At 42.7% G+C, this 21,192-nt stretch overlaps 2 protein-coding genes across 3 annotated transcripts in view; both read right to left on the reverse strand.

Annotated features, from left to right (window-relative positions):
• The window catches only part of LOC308311614 (metalloreductase STEAP3-like), a 351,330-nt gene that overhangs the window by 247,387 nt on the left and 82,751 nt on the right, over nucleotides 1-21,192 (reverse strand). The gene's annotated exons all lie outside the window — the stretch shown is intronic.
• cfap221 (cilia and flagella associated protein 221) overlaps nucleotides 9,420-21,192 on the reverse strand; it is a gene marked incomplete at both ends in the record, with an annotated part of 50,767 nt that continues 38,994 nt past the window's right edge. Inside the window, 4 exons of the mRNA XM_080758531.1 lie at nucleotides 9,420-9,510; nucleotides 11,227-11,334; nucleotides 19,483-19,580; nucleotides 19,901-19,982. Of these exons, the coding sequence (XP_080614657.1) occupies nucleotides 9,420-9,510; nucleotides 11,227-11,334; nucleotides 19,483-19,580; nucleotides 19,901-19,982 (379 nt within the window). The remainder of the gene's footprint in view (nucleotides 9,511-11,226; nucleotides 11,335-19,482; nucleotides 19,581-19,900; nucleotides 19,983-21,192) is intronic.

Here is a 21,192-nt window from a genome sequence, read left to right on the forward strand (position 1 = left end):
GTTTGGTAAAAAAAGGATCACATTGAGTCATTGACAGACTGTGCGTTCAACCATTCCTCATCCTCGCTAAGAGCACTGAAAGCACTCAGACAAGACAGCAGCCTGTGTGTGTGTGTGTGTGTGTGTTCCTTCTTTTTGTTGTTTCTTATGTAATCACCATCCGCAGACATCTCCTGAGATGCAGCTGTGAAAAGTCTGCCATCTGAGTCCAAGCTTTTAAGCACTTTCTCTTCAGATGTACAGATGTACAAGGCTGAAGGATTTGAGACAAATCTATACCAAAAACGAAATACTTGTGTGTGTGTGTGTGTGTGTGTGTGTGTGTGTGTGTGTGTGCATTTGTGAGCATGCATGTGTGTGGGCAGCCCGTGTGCCCACACACGTAGACAAAAATGGTATATTTGATCTACCCATGCTATGCCTGATACTGGCTTATTAGCCAGGCTAGCTGTAAGCGACATGGCCCACATGCAAATGTGTGTGTGTGTGTGTGTGTGTGTGTGTGTGTGTGTGTGTGTGTGTGTGTGTGTGCGTTGATGCAGTAGAAGAGGTTGTCTGAAGGATTATCCTGCATTAATACCTGCAGAGCAGTGCAGAGGCCATTCCTGCCTGGCTTAAAGTCTGTCTCCGTGCAACAACTACTTGGATAATCTGGGCTAAATTCTCTATGGGGAATTGAATAAAAAAGGGAAGGGAATTAGCAAAGGGGGGAAAGATAAGGTTGGAGGAACCTTGCGTACAGAACAGTGGTTCCAAAACCTGTTCTCCATCAGGATCCAGTTGAAACGTCTCGAAAGCGTTTCGAGACGTCTTGGTACCCACCAGTGGTCACCGGCCCACAGGTTGGTTAAGACCCAGATATATTTCTACTTGCAAAAAAGAGATTTCAACCTTGCTACTACTTTGTACTACTATGGACTTTGCGGAGGAAATTATATCTAAAGAAAAATGCAAATTGTATGCACATTTATAATGATGATTAAAATAATAATACATTAATAATTGAATAAGCTAGCATAGGCAAACCAACGGGAGAAGGGCCACACACCAATGTTGATTAGGTGCTGATGACCAGTGGCGTGCACAGACATTTAGAGGGCAGGTGCTCAAGTGAAAAAAAAGGGCACCTTGTGCAGCACGTGGAACCGGCGGGTTGCCTTAATAGAGTGAGATTTATAGATTTTGGGGCCTAAATAATATATTAGAAGCTTTTTTTATCAAGAATTGATCAATGTCACCATGGTCCACATACTGTACAGTACTGTACACTGTAAAAAGAAAAAGAAAAAAAAATAACTTTAATTTCTTTCTTTCAAAAAGTGCACATTAATTGTGCTCTAGCACCACCTAGTGTCTATCTGTGCACGCCACTGCTGCAGAAGTCTAAAAGTGACGAAAAGGCTGCAGAAAATAAAATAATAACCCAACATTGAGACCCGGAATGGTCTCCTCCAGTCCCTGAAAAAGGAGGCTATGAGCGCAGCAGCCTTTCCTTCAGACGGGGAGCGAGTGGCGCAGGCGTTCTCGCCCGGATCAGTGACGACGCATCCAAAGCGATCGCCCCGCCTTTCGTTGAAAATGAATTACCAAGGCGCGTCAATCGCTCTCCGTCTGAAAAGGCCTCGTGGCTGGCATAGAACATGATCAGCCGCAGTGCTACAATGGGGGCTGGCACAGCCTGTGGATGGACCGTGACAGCTTTGAGGTGTGGAGTGTGTGTAATTGTGCGAGCCTAATCCACCCTGGAGAAGCCCTTCGGTTGACCCTGCTCCACTGAAGGATATGGGGTTTAAGTTGTTAAATACTATACACTTCAGTTGACCCCAAGGGGTCGGTGGTGTAAAAAAAAGGTACCAAAATGTTTTACATAAGTCTTAAGGAAAAGTATCTGCAATGTATTCGCTGTTACAAATGGAAGTACCGTATTGTGCGGAATGTCCCATTTCATAACTTCAAAATGTGTGGAAATCGGATCGGGTGATCGGAAATCGTGCTCCGATCACATGATTTTCAAAAGATCGGAATCAGGGAGAAAAGATTTTTAATTCACCCTTTGTCAAGTCGCGCCCGTGGCTGTGCCCCTCTTCTCACCCATTGGTTGCCGTTTTGTGGTTGGACAAAAATCTCCTCTCTCCGTCCACTACCATTGAAATAACTATTGAAATAACTATGCATGATGCCATAGGTGTCTGTAGTACTCTCTCTGAATGAGAGAGATACTCTTTAAGAGTTTTAACTTGACTTCAGTTCTATACGCTGTAGAACTGTATTCACTCTAATTAAACAATACAATCATTATTTTGCTATGATTCCATGCTTTCATAGAAAGAAAAAAACAAACACAATGACATCATTCTAATAAAAGTATAGTCACATTTTGCCTTTCAATAATTGAAAGGCAACACAACCGACTAGACTAGAGTGACATACATTATGTGTATGTTATTTAAAAAATATAAAGATCGGATCGGGAAAGATCGGTATGTCTCAAAATCAAATGATCGGGAATCGGATCGGGAGCAAAAAAACGTGATGGGGACATCCCTCACATATTTTGAATATAAGCAGATGGGCTATTTTCCAAGGGGACAGCGCATCACGTTAGTCCGCCATACATGGCCTGTTAAGACTCACCCCGGGCTTCCGCATGCGGTTTTGGGTAGAGTAACTAGGGTTAGTAATGTCGGAATAACGAGCTGCCGAATTAATGACACTGAATATATATATATAGGCTGAAGTGTATGTTTTGTAATAACAATCAAAATCTACAAACTAAACTAAAGTTTTCATATAATTGTGGTGGAGTAAAAGTACAATATTTGCCTCTGAGGTGTAGTGGAGTAGAAGTAAAAGTATTGAATTGAAAATTGGAAATACTCCAGTAAAGATTGTACACAGCATTGTTGGTAGGTCTTGAAAAATCGTGAAAATGTGCCTCAAATCTTTGAATATATATTATTACAGAGTGAACATTTTAACTCAAATCTTTGGTTCTGGGGAGGTCCCTGGAACAACATATTTTCAGATGACCAATATAGCACAGCTGTGTGTGTGTGTGTGTGTGTGTGTCTCTCTCTCTCTCTCTCTGTGGTTCTCAAAGTGGGGGCCAGGGACCCTCACGGTTCCTTGAGGGGGTTCCAAATGATGGACCCTCACACGTCCGTAACTCTGAGTTATTATAGTGGTCCATGAATTAATGACAAATTTTAAAAAGTTTGAGAATCACTTAATCCGTCTTCATCTAGCCTGCACTTCCATAACTTATTTTGCGTGGCACACACAGTTCCATCTGTAGACAGACTGAAATGTCATGTACCGCCAGTACAGGCTAAGGTAGCGTCACAGCAGGGCCAATTCACTCATAGATGACTCACATGGAACACCATGTGCCGCACACCTGAAAGGGATAATTACACCTGAAAGGGATAAGTACACCTGAAAGGGATAATTGTCTAAACTAATTTCCGAAAAGGCCTATTAACACAGCATAAAGGCAAAACTGCACTTAAAGGAGAATTCCATGCTAGAAGGCTTTATTTGTAGTTGTTACGTACCCAACTGATTTGGTGGTACCCGTGATGTCATTATGTATAGCCTTACTTGGTATAATCCCTCCCCCTCTGGCCTCTTCAGTCCTAAATTTGCATTTCCTCTTTGTTTACAATGTCCGCCATTGTTGCTTTTTGGGGGAGGTTTTTTTTTTGGGGCGTATGTTGCTGACACAGCACACGCCTGCCGTTGTTCATAACATAGTAATGCGTTTCCTTCAGCACATCAGCCTTTTAGCTGGAGAGAGATTCAAACATTTTGTCAAGGGAGAATAAGACGCCGGCTCACTGAAAAACATGAGTCAGAGCGGTGATAAGATCATTAAAATATCACTAGCAGTGGTGGTAAGATCATTAAAATATCACTAGCAGTGGTGGTAAGATCATTAAAATATCACTAGCAGTGGTGGTAAGATCATTAAAATATCACTAGCAGTGGGGGCGTGAAGTTGCCAACTTTTGACATGTCCGGGTGGAACCGGGTGCTCTGCTCTTGAGAGAAATGCGTAAAGAAATGTTTGAAAGACTGCATGAATTTGAAAGTGTGCCTTTTAAATTATTCCTGACCTGTCAAATTTGTCATAATTTGTGTCTTTTTTTTCTTTCGTCACGTAATAATAACACGGTGAAGGAAGGAAAAAAACCCTGAAAAAACAACAACACAGAGTTCAATTAACCCAGGGGTCCTTGAGGGGCTTCCAGGGGGGTCAAACAAAATGAGAAGAAATGAGAGCACAAACTCCCAGTCATAGAAGCGATATCAAAAAGCAAATCATGTAAGGTAGTGGCTCCCAAACTTTTTAGCTCCAAGACCCAAAAGAGAAATCAGATGTTTGCCTTGCCGGGGGACCCAAACTAGTGACAATAGCAGATATACAAGCACACAACGTGTCGCTTTTCGCCGTGTTGCGAGCTTGCAGATGTGCTATTTTGAGTACTTTTTTAAAAATGTTATTAATAGAAATGTCCCGATACTGTATCAGTATCGGATCGGCCCTTATTTTTTATAGCTATAAACACTATTCCCAGTCGGTGGACTTCAAAGTAAGATATTTTTTATTTTATTATTAATTCTCTGGTATAGGTATTCGGTATCGGTAACGGCTAACACAGAAATTGTGGTATTGGGATCGGAAAGGAAAAACATCCCTAGTTATTAATGAATTAATGAAAAGTGAACAATGACAATGACGGACGCATTTCGGCAATTTCTTTTTAAGAGGAACCTTAAACCAATCAGTCAGCCTCATCTTTCTGCTGACTTTACAACATTGGTTCTCAAGGCTTTTCGGGCCAAGGAGCCCGGCCCCCAACAATTATTTTTGGCCGTGAAAGTTTCCAAACATCTTTTGATATTTTTCAGAAACTAAATTCACCTCCATGGTTAAGCCTCCACACCACAGAGATCGAATTCCACCAGAAATAACGTTGAGGATTTCACCTTCGCCTTGCACCTTGTAGGAGACAGCTTGCACGATATGCGTTTCCAGACATTTGGGGGTGTGGAGTGGACGGAGGTCATTTCTGCAACGGTGCTCAAACATGCTCATATTGGTTTGGACGTGGCTTCAGCCGGAGCCCAAATATAGACAGCCACTTTAGCCAGACCCATTACTACTGTGGACAGTCAGGATAAGCTGATATGACAACAAAGCAAAGTGGAATTCTCTAATTGCGTCCCTCTCTCCCTCTTTGAACCCTGTGGCTGTTTCGGTCTCTCGGTTTGTCTTTGTGAGTCATGTGTTGTTTTGGTTGAGTATACACAAGCACGCAATATGGAGCAATTGTATTTTTGGGTTTTGATGTAATGCTTTCACAACACGCTCACTAGGCTTCAAGAGTCAAAAGCATTACAAACAAATTCACTTTTTTGCTGCCATTACTACCCAAATAAACGTAGCTAGGCTAACGGTACCTACTGGTGCTATACGCGTAAGTACGTAGACAACCGCATACTCCATATATGAAAGCAGCGACCGATTATTTACCTTTTAGCATGGCTCCGGTTAGTATGGAGAGCCGTCGTCCCCACCAGCTATGGGCTATTTAAATCCAGCTCCGTTGAGCCTCCATTATAACAGGATTTTCGCCGCACATCCCAACGATCGTAAATCATTTGTGAGCTTGTACCGCATCGATGAGCAAATGTAACTGGTTGTAATGCTAGCTAAGGGGTCTGAGCTAATGCAAGTGCTCATATGATGTGATGTGCTCATAACAAAAGGCCCCCACCGTCCTGAATAACCCGGAAAGGAAACGAGGATGCAGCATTAGAGCAGACGGGTGTGCAGTCCGTACGTGTGCTTATGCTGCCCCCTGTTGGCAGCTAAAAAGTTAAGCACGACCTACTGTAGGATGAATAAGAGAGGCTTTTTGAGTGCCACACTTGAAGGCATTCCATACAGAGGATACTGAAAGTCAAAAGGAAGGTTTTGGGGTTGGCGGTCAAAGAATTTAATTGAAAAAGTTCTCTGCCAAGATACTACATTTATTTTGTCATAAATTAACAATAAATGCGCCGAATCTCCGTACTGTGTACATCTGCAATCCGCGCAAACTCGAACCGTCTGCCCCATGAGCGACAAAACACACGTCACAGATGTGGGTCCGTCCACGGCCAAATGCATATTATCAATGTGGTGGTCCTTTGGACATGAAAAGGTTTGAGAACCACTGCCTGTGTGTAGCCGCGGTTCTTCTGGCCATGCGCTCATACAGCTGCAGCGCTGATCCCATGTATATAAGCGGCTCAACAGGGTCAAAATCTGCCAAAACAAAAAGCAAAAAAAAAAAAAAGTTAAACAAAGACGGATGGAAGGTTAATAATACAAAGCGATCCTCGCCGGTGACATTTGGGAGCTGCAGCGGAGGTGAGATCCCGCCGTCCTCGTTAAGAGCAGCTTGGGCTGTCATTCCGATATCTTCTGACATTTTTCATTCCACTGGCCTCACAACTCCCACACGGGTTCACCGCTCCCATGACCTCCACTCTCTGAACTCTGTGCGTGCGTGCGTGTGTGCGCGTGTGCGTGCGTGCGTGTGCTTACACGCAATCACTACAGCCGCGCAAAGCTGTGCCCACGCATGCGTGTGCGTGCATGTCTTACTATGTACCGAATGTCTCCACAGGTAGAGTTTAAAGGACCACTTCACCACTTTTCAACCTATCTTCATATAATAGGTCCTCACTATCATGATATCGTGATAAAATGGCACAATTTTTTTCTACTCGGTCTGTCTCATAGGAGGGCTGTGGGCAATTTAGAAACCTAACCTAGGGAGATTTCTTTTTAAACAAGATTTCTTTACAAAAATGTTTATATTTTGATTATCATGAGAACGATGGCTTCCATTTCCGCATTGCAACTTTTCAGGACTAGAAAGCCTGCAATTTCTATTAGCTTGTATTCCCCATCGATGTCGTCACTGGAAGACAGTTTCTGAACTGCCCACAGCCCTCCTATGAGACACAGACAGAGTAGAAAAAATGTGCGCCATTTTTTCATGATTATTAGTGAGGACCTATTATGAAGATAGGTTTAAAAGTGGTGAAGTGGTCCTTTAAGAAACAATTTTCCTGGTCCTCATAAGACGAATTGTTGCTGTCGTTGAATGTCCAAAAGCACTACTTTTACACAACAAAAAAATATATATATATTGAAAAATGTTGAATAATTTGTACACAAATCTTCTCTGTATGTATATGTATACATAACATTTAGGGGGTCCTTGACACGAAAGGTTTTGAGAAGGTCTATACAGGCATTCTGTAGAATTGGCCTCAGTACTGAAGTTATGCCTGTGTCATGTGGTTTGTTAACCCATTCTGACCTGAGATCAGATTCCTACGAGGTTTCCACTGGACACACACTGGTCTGATCAACCCATTCTGACCTGAGATCAGATTCTAAAAATGTCAGTCGTTCTTCGATTTTTCAAAAATGGCAGACCTACAAGCTCGTAGCGCGCCACTCGGTGGCGCGCTATGAGCTTGTAGATCTGCTATTTTTCAATAGCTAAAGCATAACATGATGCTAACACCAAAATGGGTGCCCGGTCAGAATGGGTTAATAGACAATCTCCAAGCTTACAACGCGTCAGAACGTGTTGCAGTGTGTCGCGTTGTGAGCTTGTAGATTGGCAACTTTTGTTTACATTGAACAACATTCAACACTTACACACTTAAGCATTGTTACACTTGTATTAACTCTCCTAACTCTCTGGCAGCAGGGATAGATGGAGAGCGCCTTCTAGGGGGGAGAGTGGAGACATGCTGCCCTGCCCCTCCCAGTCAGTTCACTGTCAGCATGACTTCTGAGGGAGGGAGGGGGTTAATCCATTAAGACCCTGAGGCCGATTCTACAAATGCCTTCTAAATCAGTAGTTCTCAAACCTTTTTGTGCCAATAAGGACCCCCATCTGAAAATGTTTGTGCCAGGGAAACCCCAGAAGAGATTTGTGTTAAAGAAAAGCGAAATTATTCAAAATCAATTAAAAAAAAAAAAAATCGAAGAAAATAATCAATATTTGCAGCCCTACATCTGAATCAAATCTGAGCTAAATAGCAGGGGGGTTTTTTGTTTGTTTTTTCATTCGTTCCGCGACCCAATTAATACATGATCCGGGTTTTAAATATTTAATTATATGTGCCAAACGCAGACCGAACAAAAGATTGATTAACAATTCACGTGCACAGCTGAGCGTGTTCATTATTCTGCCAACACAACGCACCACAGGAGTCGCATTTAGAGAGCACGGACGTCTTTTGCGGTCCCGTTCACGACGCTGACGTTTCACCAACAAAGTAACGGCACTGCCGTTTCTGACGTTATAATATGAAATTGTTGCATGCTCACTTTTATTATTCAAAACTTAGGCCAGGCATTCACCGTGGCTCCAATATACAGTACACTGCGCTCCCAATCTCTTTTCGGAAGAATGAATAGTGCCATTTTAAGAATCCAACATCTATCGCGATGAATGGATGGGAATAATAATGTTCCAGCCATGGTGAGACTACATGCGGTTATCACGTGCTATTCCACAGATTTGATAGAACACAGTAGTGTATGAGAGTCCCACTGAGTCCCTCTTTCTGAGAGCCTATTGTCTGGGTATACACAGCTGGAATGTCTCTAAACTTAGAGTATAGGTGATTTTGTGCATGGTGTGTGAGAGGGTTGTCAATGCATTGTTTTGCATGGGAGAGAGTCTCAAGCAGCTGTGCGTATTTACAGACCTTTATCCCATTTAGGCCAGACGTCAAAATTGAGTCTTCTAATCATGACAACTTTCTGAAAAACCTCATGTTTCTATATTAGTGGTTCTCAATATTTCATGTCAAGGACCCCAAAAATTATATGTAATTGGCCGCCATCTGAAAATATGCTATTCCATGGACCTCCCAGAAGCAAAGATTTGAGTTAAAAACACTCGCTCTGGAAGAATATATATTCAAGGATTTGCACTACATTTTCACGATCTTTCAAAAATAGCAGACCTACAAGCTACGAGCTTGTAGATCTGCTATTTTTCAATAAAGTAGAACATAAAAACATCAAAAGGGGTTCCTGCCCAGAATGGGTTATTGTGTGTAACCACTGTGTTGCATGCGGTAAGGTGGCTTATTTCACGCCCCGTGCTCAAGGTGGGCGAAGCAACTGTGAGAGAGGCAATTTAGCAGTTTTATTTTTGCCTGTGTGTGTGTGTGTGTGTGTGTGTGTGTGTGTGTGTGTGTGTGTGTGTGTGTATGTATGTGTGCGTGTGTGTGTGTGTATTGGAGGGCAGTCAATTGGTGGTCGTGTTCGGCTGATGGGGAGGTACGGTAGTTTATTTATACCTGTGTGAGTGTGTGTGTGAGCGTACAGTACCTTATTCACAGTCCTCTCCCGCCAACGGTGTAGTGCTCCTGAGGCGTCTCAGCTCGGCCATCACGTTCTTCCTCATCCTGGTCGGGTCATACCTTAGGAAGTAACACGATGTTTACTATACAGTTACAGTGTGTGAACTGAGAGCAACGCATGAGGTCTTGAACCCAATCCCTCCCGTTACACTAGGCGGCATCGTGAGGCCAGTGCCAGTCAAATGCGCAAAATACCACAGTAGAAGAAGATACCAATATTGTATTCATAGAGACCATTAGGGCTGCAGTAGACGGGCGACGAGTTGTTTTCGTCCACGGATGTAAGAATTATTATTATTTTTTTTACCTTTATTTAACCAGTAAAAACACATTGAGAGCGCGTCTCTTTTTCAAGTGGGAACTGGCCAAGCGGCAGAATACATAATTACACCTTTAAACGCTACATTGTACATGTCAAGTTTTACAAAAGCCAAATAATAAATCCATGAACAATACCTCCAGAAGCCTTTAGAATATATACAACAATACTCCAAAATAAAACACTAACAAATAACCGGGTACAAGAACATTTGTATGGACGGGAACTAAGACGGGAACCAAGAGGGAAGAAGAGGGGAAAAAAACCTTCCAAACACTGGATTTTGGCTCACTTGGAGCAGAAAAAGGACAAAAAAGCGTGCACGTAGCTTGTAGATTTGCTGCTTTTGTTACATTCCGAATTTGAGTCATGAAAAGCAATAATTAGGTTTCCATCCAACAGACTATACGTCTCGCTGTGACACGTCATGAGCTTGTAAATCAGCTATTATTTCCAACGAATGTTTGGCCTATTATCACATGCCCAGAATAGACAGACACACTAGGGGTTTTTGGGTGCTATAATAGACATTTTAGAATGCCAATCTGCTCAAAACCATAGGAGGGTTAACTTCACAGCAGGGGTCTTGTCACAGCTCCTGCTGCTGTCAATTCCCCAACCCAAGGTCTATATATCCACTACACTATTCTCTTTGCAGCTGGTTCAACACTAGCATTGATGTGTAGCATGCCTGTACATAGAATGTGACAATTCAATTCTCTTTTAGAGACGCTGACAATAAGAACTGTCAAGATTCGGGCCAGGTGGTCTGCGGGGCTATGATCTGTAATGCTGTTTTGTCTGCTTGAATTGTCTTCGAAAAATCGTCAACACTGTCACCCTGTCATATTAAAGGGTCTTTGGACTTAAAGCTGTAGGAAATACTTACAGTTCCAAGTGACAGAGGGTTCCAAGTTGAACGAAAGTTGAGCTATATGGTAGAAATAGGTCAACACCAACGATGCTACTGTAGTTTTGTGGATTTGTTTCATTTATGTTTTATGCGTGGCCCCCATACTCGCGCTAATTGACCTAAATACCTTTACAATCACTATTTTTTCCGTAACAAATCACTGCCTAATCTTACTTAAAATCTAATAATGAAACCAAAACAATGCCATGCCTAATTAACCAATTCAGGACGGGAACCCCCTCTGGTGTTTTAAGCATTATGTTATACTTTGGCTATCGTGCCACGCTACGAGCTTGTAGATCTGCTATTTTTGGAAAATCGTGAAAATGTGGCGCAAATCCTTGAATATATATTCTTTCAGAGCGAACGTTTTTACCTCAAATCTTTGCTTCTGGGGGGGGTGCCTGGAACAACATATTTTCAGAAGGGGTTCCGCGGCCAAATACAGATAATTATGGGGGTCCCTGAACATGAAAAAGGTTGAGCACCACTGCCATAGAAACAGGAAAAACGCCATTCAATTTGTCAGGGGACGCGGTCTCACCCGGCTGTCGTGTTTGCGTTGAGACGGCTGCTGCTGGGGCTGGTCTGATCCCACGGAAACTCTGCTCTGATCATCTCTGGTGTGAGCTGCAATGCTGGGCCTTCTGTTCTGAAAATACACAACAACAACATAAGTATTATTCCAATCCAAGTCCAGATCCAAACATGTCTAAAGTAACATTAGATAGAGGTCCAACCAGGGAAACTCCCCCCTGTCAGGTGTAAAGGAGCAACTTGGACACTCAGGCATGAAGGAAGTTAGCCCCGCAAGCAGAACCCGAATGTAGTAAAGTTTCTGACACTTTTAAGACTTTACTGCATTGGGTCCTGCTTCACGTGGGGCTGTCGCCAGTTACGCACAAACAAATACAATGTAAACACTCCATGAGACGGACTTCTGCGCGCTTTTACCATGGTTATTCATGTATTGACTTACGAATGTGCGAACTATAAGTACCTTACATACCATACCGACACATCTCCTGTGTCGCGGAAGCCGTTAAGTATTTTTAATCCATGATTGATTAAAAATGTCGCTTCTTCCTACCTTGTTTATTGACACCTCATTGTACCGCCTATCTGGCTAGCTAGTGGTGCTACAGCTATGACGGAGCAGATCAGAGGAAGGGACATAGTCCGCAAAGCCAACCGCACATCGAGAGGCGGTACAATAAACGGTAAATAAACAAGAAGAAATCAAAGCGACATTTTTAATCAAACATGGATTAAAAATACTTAACGGCTTCCGCGACACAGGAGATTTTATCAGAGGTATGTAAGGTACTTATAGTTCGCACATCCGTAAACAAACACAATAAAAAGCGTCCTAATTCCGCGCCGATGGACTAAACGATGAGTTTGTGTATATCCGCGTCCCAACAATCGCATTGAAAAATCTTAGCTTGACCAGGAACCCTACGGGTCAGCCCGGTTCGGTTCGGATTGGGCTGACCCAGGGGGTTCCGAGAGGGGCTAGAAGGAAGTATGAGTTCAAGTCCGTTGCTCTCCCCATGTCCCCCATATATGGGGACTAGGTTGGTGGAGGGTGTGTAGAGCCCAGGATCACATTAGATGATTGACAGAGGGGTGAAAAATGTGTTACAAAATAGTGGGATAAAAAATATTAAAAAAAGAAAACGTCACAATATGACGGACCACCATCAAGTCTTTGCATTGGTTCTTCTGCTGCTTATTTATTTTCATGTATTCATTACTTAATTGTTTCCACACGATTGTAGCCCATTCATTGCATTTAGATGTTAACAGACATGTTATCGGTATAGGTGGAGAATCAATCGGACAGGCAATGGAATGTATTGATTCTACACAGCAGGAATTATTGTGTTGATGCGATGTATATTGTGGTGTGTGTGTAAGTAGGTGTGTACTGTATATGTGCATATGTATATATGTGTTAATATATATATATGAGTGTGTGTGTGAATGTATATGTAAGGGCTACATGTATGTGTGCACTGTGCAGGTAGACAGATATGTCCAGTAGTCTACAACACGTGTGCACCTAAATATGCATATGGCCTCCAGGGATAGGAACCCGACAAGCCTGTGGCTTCTCCCTAGCCCTTTTTCGGATGTTTGGACAGGATACAAGCAACTGACACAAAAAAATGATACTTGTTATGTATATACTGCATGTCCAACATTCCGAAAATAAAGCTGAACTGAAACTGATCATCTGGCTAAATGACATGAGCTATTTATACACGCGACCAGATTTGACTGAGAGCCTGCCATCGTGCAAATTCCAGCTTTTCACCAGAGGAGAAAAACTTTTATTTATTTTTTCCAAAATGAGTTATTAGCACAGGCAGACTCTTCACATACTAGAGCATGTCTGAAATAAGTGCTGAAATCGACATGCAAATATGAAATACATGCTTTAACATGTAGCTATATGTTAGAGACCACAGAAGTGAACATTTCAAGCCTGTTTTCTCAACTCGCCGTTTCTCTGCAAGACATTACTCTATAAGCCATATCTCCAAAACTGGTGGGTCAAACTGAACAACCAATATGTAAATGTGAAGCTATGATTCCCTGCTTTCATATGATGATGAAAAAACCCGAAAATTCCTCAGTAAAATTCAAACATATATGAAGTGTCGGTGCAGTAGCTTACGGTTTGACCACTAGTTCTGCCAGGTCATCCGGGAGGCCCAGGAGAGGCGGCGGAGCTGTGAGAGGAAGTAGATCTGGGTTGTCGTCCACAGGCCTGACACACACACACACACACACACACACACACACACACACACTTAATTTATTTATGTCCACACAGAGGACATTGCATACAGGGACATAAATAGTTCAGGTGCAGCAAGCAAAGTTAACAGCAAAATCAAGGCATTATGTCCTCGGTCACGATACAACAAGCATGTCATGCCACCCAGCATTCCATGGGCTCAAGTAGTGTGTAGGCATCCTAAGTCCAACAACCAGTCTGTGGTTGTGTCCCCGGTAGCTGATCATGGGAAGGTCCACCAAGCAGCACCAGGCTGTTGGTATACTCCATCTGTGTGCAGTGCCTTGTTGTATGCAAGCTTGCAATCATGTTGCAAGCACAGTGTCCACAGAGGTTTCAAATGCATCTTAAATCTGCACACACACGGTGGTAGTTACAACGGAGCATGCACGCACGCACTCACACGTGCGTACTGTGTATATGCCTATATATCAGAATATGAAAAACATCTGCAAAAAAAGAGAAAAAAAAACTAATAAACAACCATACAACTATTTAAAAAAACAATCAACCATATACAGGGAGATTCAAACGCGTGTGAATAAAAGAGGCTCAACTAGGTATAATTAATTTAAGACCAGATTCAGAAGGTCACAGTGGCCAGCCATCTGCAGATGGCCGGCCCCAGGCTCTGCATGGAACAACTTGCCCCTTACATGATTCATTCTGCTCAGTCACCTCACCGGAGGTTTTTAAATGCTTACTCAAGACCCATTTCTTCCAAGTCTGGCCTTTATCTCTGCTATGCTGCCGAAATGCATGTTTTTAGCCCTCTTTTTATACTTCATACTTTTTTTTAATCTATTAATCTTGTTCTTGTTTGTTTTCAATTGACCTTTTGTAGGACACGTTGGTTGAACCTGGTCGTAAATGTGCTTTATAATGCTGGGGTGTTCTCTCTTTTCCCGGTGTTTCGCCAATTTGTAAACCTGGCATCCTATAGTGTGTTTCAATGTACATTGCAACTTGAGACCAAGCTATATTGGAATGCAGGTTATTTTCTTTGTCGGTCTTGAAAAGCGCACGCACGCACGCACGCACGCACACACCGCCCCACCAGAATACCATCTCCTCTACGGTGTGTATGCAAATCGTGTCGTTTGTTTTGACAAGCAGACACACACAGTGGCACTGTGCATGTCACTGAGCAGACACTGGCGCTGCTCTGGCCTGACAAGAAGCTGCGCCCAAATCCGGTCTTGAATGTAAAACAGACAATGAAGTGCCTTCACACGCATGCACACACGCAAACAGGCACGCATGCACGCACGCACACGCACAGGAGCCATGTATCTCCACTGTTTGACTTAAAAAATAAACATTGGAACAATTTTTCTTTTTTTCGCTCTCCAGTCCAGTAGCAACATGTGGCCTGTAGAATAATGTTACCATAGGTGCGCGTAACGCTGTTTGATGACGTTGCGCAGAGTGCTAAAGAGGTGGCTGAATTTTTTTATATACATTAAGTACAATATATGAAGACATTGAGGGCGGGACAATAAGCCTACAGCAGATCATAGAGAGAGTCTGTGGCAAATTTGGAGGCAAACGTGCGTGAATAAAGACAAATATCCCTTCGGCTGTTAAACGCGGTCAGACATTTCAACCACCAACACTTCTCTGTTGTTTTCAATCCGTATAAGGTATGGGGACTGGCGTGGCATTGGTGGCCCACGGTGGCTGGCTGCTTGTATGGAGGTGTCCTGCTGGGGAAGATAAGGACACCATTCTGTTCTTTCAAATGTTTCCGAGAGTACTGATATAACACGTGATTTATGTACATTTACTAGGCCTACGGTACTTTTTTTCTACTTTACTTTCGCATTTCCAATTTCACTCCAAACACTTATTCTCCAAATATTGTACTTTTACTACACTACATTTATATGAAAACTTTAGTTACTATAGTTACTTTGATTATTATTGCAAAACATACATTTAACCACTTCAGCACTATATACATTTCGACCGTTTGAAAATATGGTATGAAATTAAGTACAATTTGATGCCAATACTTTTGTCCTTTTACTCAAGTACATTTTGAATTCTGGACTTTTACTTGTAACTGGAATAGTTACTATATTGCAGTATTGATACTTTAACAAATGTTGAGTACTTTTTCCACCACTGTTTAAATGTATCCGAGAGTGTTGAGATTAGGCCTATCGTACTAACACGTGATCTCACTTTTTCCCAGTGAGGTGAAGAGGCCATCGAAGAAAAAAAGGGTAGATCAACTCACGGCCCCGAACAATATTGTGTGTGATGAAAAATGCATGTTTGTCTGTTCTTCTTTTGCACACCTGACTGCTAGCGGTTGAGACAGGTGGCAGAGGCGCGAGCACACATCGTAAAAGGAGCACGATGGCTAAGAGAGCTCGGTGCTCACTTCCACATCAAAATACTATCATTAATTCAGCCTACTCGTGCATATCTCTCCAAGTCGTCCTCAGACGAGCCCTCCATCGTCGCTTCCAGTCATCCCGGTTCATACATCTGGCCAGGTCGTTGGTGTTCTGCGCTCCTGCTTATAGCGTTGAATTAATTATTATTTCAATGGGTGTGTGTGTGTGACCTGCAGCATATTATTAGCTAAAATGCTTTGAATTAATGATCACTTCCATGTATGTCATCGCTCTCAGGCGGAAACCTTGTATGTCCAAAACTGTTGCTTTTCAGGAGAAATGGGGGGAGGACACCTGTATTCAGCAACAGGAGTCTCCAATTTGAATCCAATCATTATAGAGACTAAGAGAACAAGAGGAATTGTAAGTGGTGACACAAATAAATGAGCAGACAAATTTGGAACTGGAACACTATAGATTATAAACTAAGCTGGTACTCTCCTGATTGGCTGAATGTTTGTCACCTACCAGTTTATTAAAGAGCTGGAGAGACAGGGAGAGCTCTGTTACTGAACCAACACCATCAGTGGTTTAACCTTTTAAACAAAAAACTTATCAGTTACCCTATACCTTTAAATAGGATATTTTATATGTAAAACCCACAGACACACTTAACCACTTTGAAAGTAAAGTTGATTTATGGACAAAACCGTAGCGTTGTGCGGAGATACAAGGTTTCTCTCCGACAGTGACGTCTGACTTTGATGTACGTTGGCGATAAGGACGTTTAGAACCAAATGTGGTCTTCCTGTTAGAGGTTTTGTGGCATGTCCCCTTTTTTTGATCAACCGTGTCCTGTTTGCGGTCATAACACTCGCGTTTCGGTCCGGTAAAAAAAATGAAAACGGGAAGAAATCTGAAATGGAAAATCCGCTGGTCTTATGCCGTCTTCTTTTTAGACCAAAACACGCTTCATTTGCGGCTCCTTTCTCTAAACGATATGATCCTAGCTTATAAAAAGTATGTTTTGGGTGGATTAAATGACAATCACGGGACATCATGGTACATTTTTACTATAGCGGCATGTGACCTATAGCGATAGCAGCCATAAATAACACTGTTTATCTCGTTTACACTCGTCCATTCCTCGTGTTCGCCTCAGCTGTACATTACCGACATGTGAAGGTCAGCCACCCCGGCACCATCAACAAAGCACATACATGAAGAAAACATAAATGTTTGTTGAAGGGAGCAAGGACACACAGCTTGCTGAGGTTTTTCTTCTTTTATCCATATGGGAGATGTCCGCTCCCACTAATAGGTTGAGAGAACGAACACAGGAACAAAATTAATACAAGTGCATATTTCTCGCGAGCGGGGGACTAAAAAAAAACATGTTTTGCTTTATGCCGCGTTTGCTGGGTGAATGAGTGTGTACGGATGTGTATTTTCATTTGATATATTGTATTTTGTAATGTTTTAATTTATTTCTGGACTCTTTTAGCCGAAAGGCTAAAAGAGATCCAAATAAAAATCAAATCTGTGTGTGTGTGTACCTGCCGCACATTGGAAAAAAGCATCTATTTCCTACTGTATAGTTATTTGCATGCGGAGGCGGGTGTGGAGGTGTGCGGTTGCATAAGCGAGATGCGAGCAGGTGCGACGCACTATGCTAAACACATTACACCCAATTATGATGCGGACTGCAGAGCATTTATGATGCTATACCACGTTACAAATCACCATGCACTGCAGCCAGCAGGTGCAAACTACAATGCACGGCAGGTGCTAACACAAACACATACTGTTTTTCACAACACAGCCATTCATTTATAGCATTGTGGTTGTCAAGTGGTTTCAGGCTGAAAAGGGAACGTTGAACTTCACACTTTCGTTTCCATAAGATCACACCATCATCACATGCAGTGGAAAGTCTTACAGTATATCAAACTGCATATGATGACGATACACGATAAGAGACAGAAAGAGACGAACTGTTTGTTATTAATGATTGCAAGCATGCAACACATGGGGTGTGTGTGTGTGTGTGTGTGTGTGTGTGTGTGTGTGTGTGTGTGCGCGCGTACCGTGCGCGTGTGTGTGTGTGTGTGTGTGTGTGTGTGTGTGTGTGTGTGTGTGTGTGTGTGTGTGTGTGTGTGTGCGTTTGCGTGTGTGTGTGTGCGTGTGAGCGTGTGAGAGAGACAGACAGACAGACATAGAAATGGCACTTCACAATGTTGCCCTATTTTTGGAATGTGCTCATTTCTTGATAAGCTTGATAAGATGACAGACATGGTTTCATTCACAATGGTGGATATGGCCCCTGTAGGGAGGGGATCAGTTTTAGATTAACTTGCAGTTCCCTTCTCGCCGTGATCAGTGAGCGGTCAAGCTGCTTGATACAGGGGAGAAATTGCGAAAATCTTAAGCATGAGGTTTCCACCCGACAGAGACAGTAGGACTTAAGTGGTTAAGAACATATCCAACCCTCTGTAATTTTCAACAAATAGAAAATATTTGGGAGGTTTTGTGTGTCGATTACAGGGATTAAAGCCAAAACAATCCCAAAACTGAAAATGTTTTTCAGACCATGACCTAATATCTGATTGTAGGGGAAACCCTACAATCCCCAAGGAGGTGTTTTTCCAAATTTTAGCAGCGTTTTTTTTTTTTTTGATTCGCGTGCATCCTCGCTTGTCATTGATGCGCCCGGCAGCACTGTAGTGTGTTGCAGAGCACCAACTTAATTTAGCTTAATTTAGCCAAGCTGAGCGAGCCCTCCTTTCACTACTAACTCCATGATTATCGCTCGACTGCCTTGAAAACGGCAGAGGTTTGCCCACCATGAATTGCATTGTTGAACTCTGTGTGGTGGTAGCGGCCGGTCCAATTGAGCAATAATCACGGAGGCGTTGGTGGTGAAAGAGAGCTCGGAGCCTCAGACGCTGCTCGGGAAGTTGGGGACCAAATTAATCACCGCCCGATGTGTTTGCCTAATAAATCCTCTCAAATCTCTGATTGGCAAACATAGCAAGTGTTCCGCTGTCTAATTTAATGCAAGAGTAAGCACGTTTATTGTCAATTACTGCTGCCTTATTCCCTGTCAACAAATAATTACATCCTATCTGTTACGTGGTGCAATCAAATTGTCTTTCCGTTTCAATTGAAAACTTCAGCGGTCTTCCATTCCTGTTTTCACCTTTTGGACACTGATCCATATAGACCAAATCCTATAATAACTTCATTTTACTGAATTATATTGATAATGTGTATATTAACCCCCAAAAAATACAAAATAAACAAGTATACAGATGTGATGGAATGGTAACACTACAGGAGACTTACTTTTCACAACATCTAGAAAGGGAAATTTCAAACTCATACACCCGCATACACTCACGCACACACAGGCACAGCATATACCTGCCCACAGATAGATACAGTTCATTCACCTATCTATGGTGGACTATGCATGGCAGGATCGTCCTCTTCCCTGAGCCAGCTGAAAACCTGACCGCATACCAACACTTTCGTGCTCAGACACCGCCATGGACGCAGGGACAGACCCAGGGACCCAGTCACACATCACACATAGTTGTCTATAGGAGCGGTTGCACCACTCAAAAATAAAATGATAAGTTTGCCTCACCTGTACAATGCCTCATCGCTGGTAAGGGTGGTTAAGGTCGAGAGACACAAGGCGGCTGAATCCAAACTCTTCCAGGTCATGATCCCGTTGATCACTTCCTGTTCAGAATACATATACGGTACAATAAATCACAACATCCATAATTGGGTATACAGCCACACACACGCACGCACGCACCCATGCACACACTCACGCACGTCAAAACTCTTTGACCGAACAGTTGCATTAAAAGGTTCTCTCTTTACAATTGCAATTGATTTTCGATTTAGCTTCCATTGGACGGTGTGTTTACACATTTGTGTATTGTGGGCCCAGGAGGAGTCGTATAGGGGGCGTAATGCCCCAGAAAAAAACAGGAAAAGGCTGTTGGGGCGTGAAACTTTGGACTGACTTTTAAAAGCCTCTCAGACCAGCGCACCTTACGGTCCAGGAACTTCTGGGAAGGCGTCTGAGTGTTGGGGGTGTTGACGTGCCGGGCGCTGCCCTCGGGGACGCCATACCTGCAAATGCACAAGGCTGTTATGTCCTTGATGTCGGGTGGATACCTTGTATGTCCAGAACTGTTATTCTCAAGATCCTGTAAAGCCATTTTCATTGGCTAAATACTTAAAAAAACAAAACGACACACTTTCATGATAAAATAACAATCGGAAATAGCTAAAATAGTCGAACTACAAGCTTTACACTGTGACGCGTTGTGAACTTGTAAATCTGCTATTTTTTTGCATTCAACAGGGGGTCCGGGACCCCAAGGGCATCCTCAGAGAATACCAAATATTTATTATGATAGGATTTTTTTTTTTTACATTAACCACTTGAACCCTCGCATCCTTATTCTGAGGAGACCTTTAACCAAAAATACCAGATCTACAAGCTCACACGCTTGTAGATTGGTCGTTTAGAGGGAAAAAAGTGCAGCGTGAACAAGGTTTACCAGATATTGAAGCGTTAAATGTCTGAACAATACACATTACCATGAATTCAACAAAACACAGTGGTGTCAAACAAGTCTAAGAAGCCATCTATGAAATCTATGAAAATGTTTAGTCTGCATCACAATGTTATACAATATGTAGTGGGGGGGGGAGGGGGGACCCGCTACATCTCCCATCTCAGCTAGGGGGTCCTTGGTCTGGAAAACATTGAAGACACCCCCCCCCACCCGAGTGAGATGCATTCATTTCGAAGCCGAGCGATGGAGATACAAGGATTCTGTCTCGCAGAGGCGAGACCCATCACGCCACAGTGACGGGAAACATCTTTCACAATGACTCACACTCACACACGCTCGTCTGACTGACAGGAGCACAGACACCGTCCGTCAACTCAAAACACACTCATGTCGAGGACCGCCAGAATTGAGATGTATCTGGCGGCCGACAATCGTTTGAGAATATGTAGTGTCAGGGAAGATTTGGATGTAGTACAAAATCGGTCTCATGGCGCAGGTTTGCTTGATTGATTGAGTACTTTATATTACTCGTCAGAAATGCAAACAGTGCGAGTTGCAATCAGACATTAGGGCTAAAAAGATAACACAAAAATGTCCTGGGACTTGTTTCCATTGTGGTCATAATTATGTATTCAATTCAACATTATTATTTTTACACAATACATGTCATCAACAAAATATACAAAACACTATAGGCCTACAGTGTGTACAACCTAGGAGAGAAAAGGAAAAACGTGGGAAGATAACAGTGGAGAGAA

Source organism: Protomyctophum bolini (assembly GCF_963924005.1).
Source record: "Protomyctophum bolini genome assembly, chromosome: 24".
Lineage (NCBI taxonomy): Eukaryota > Metazoa > Chordata > Actinopteri > Myctophiformes > Myctophidae > Protomyctophum > Protomyctophum bolini.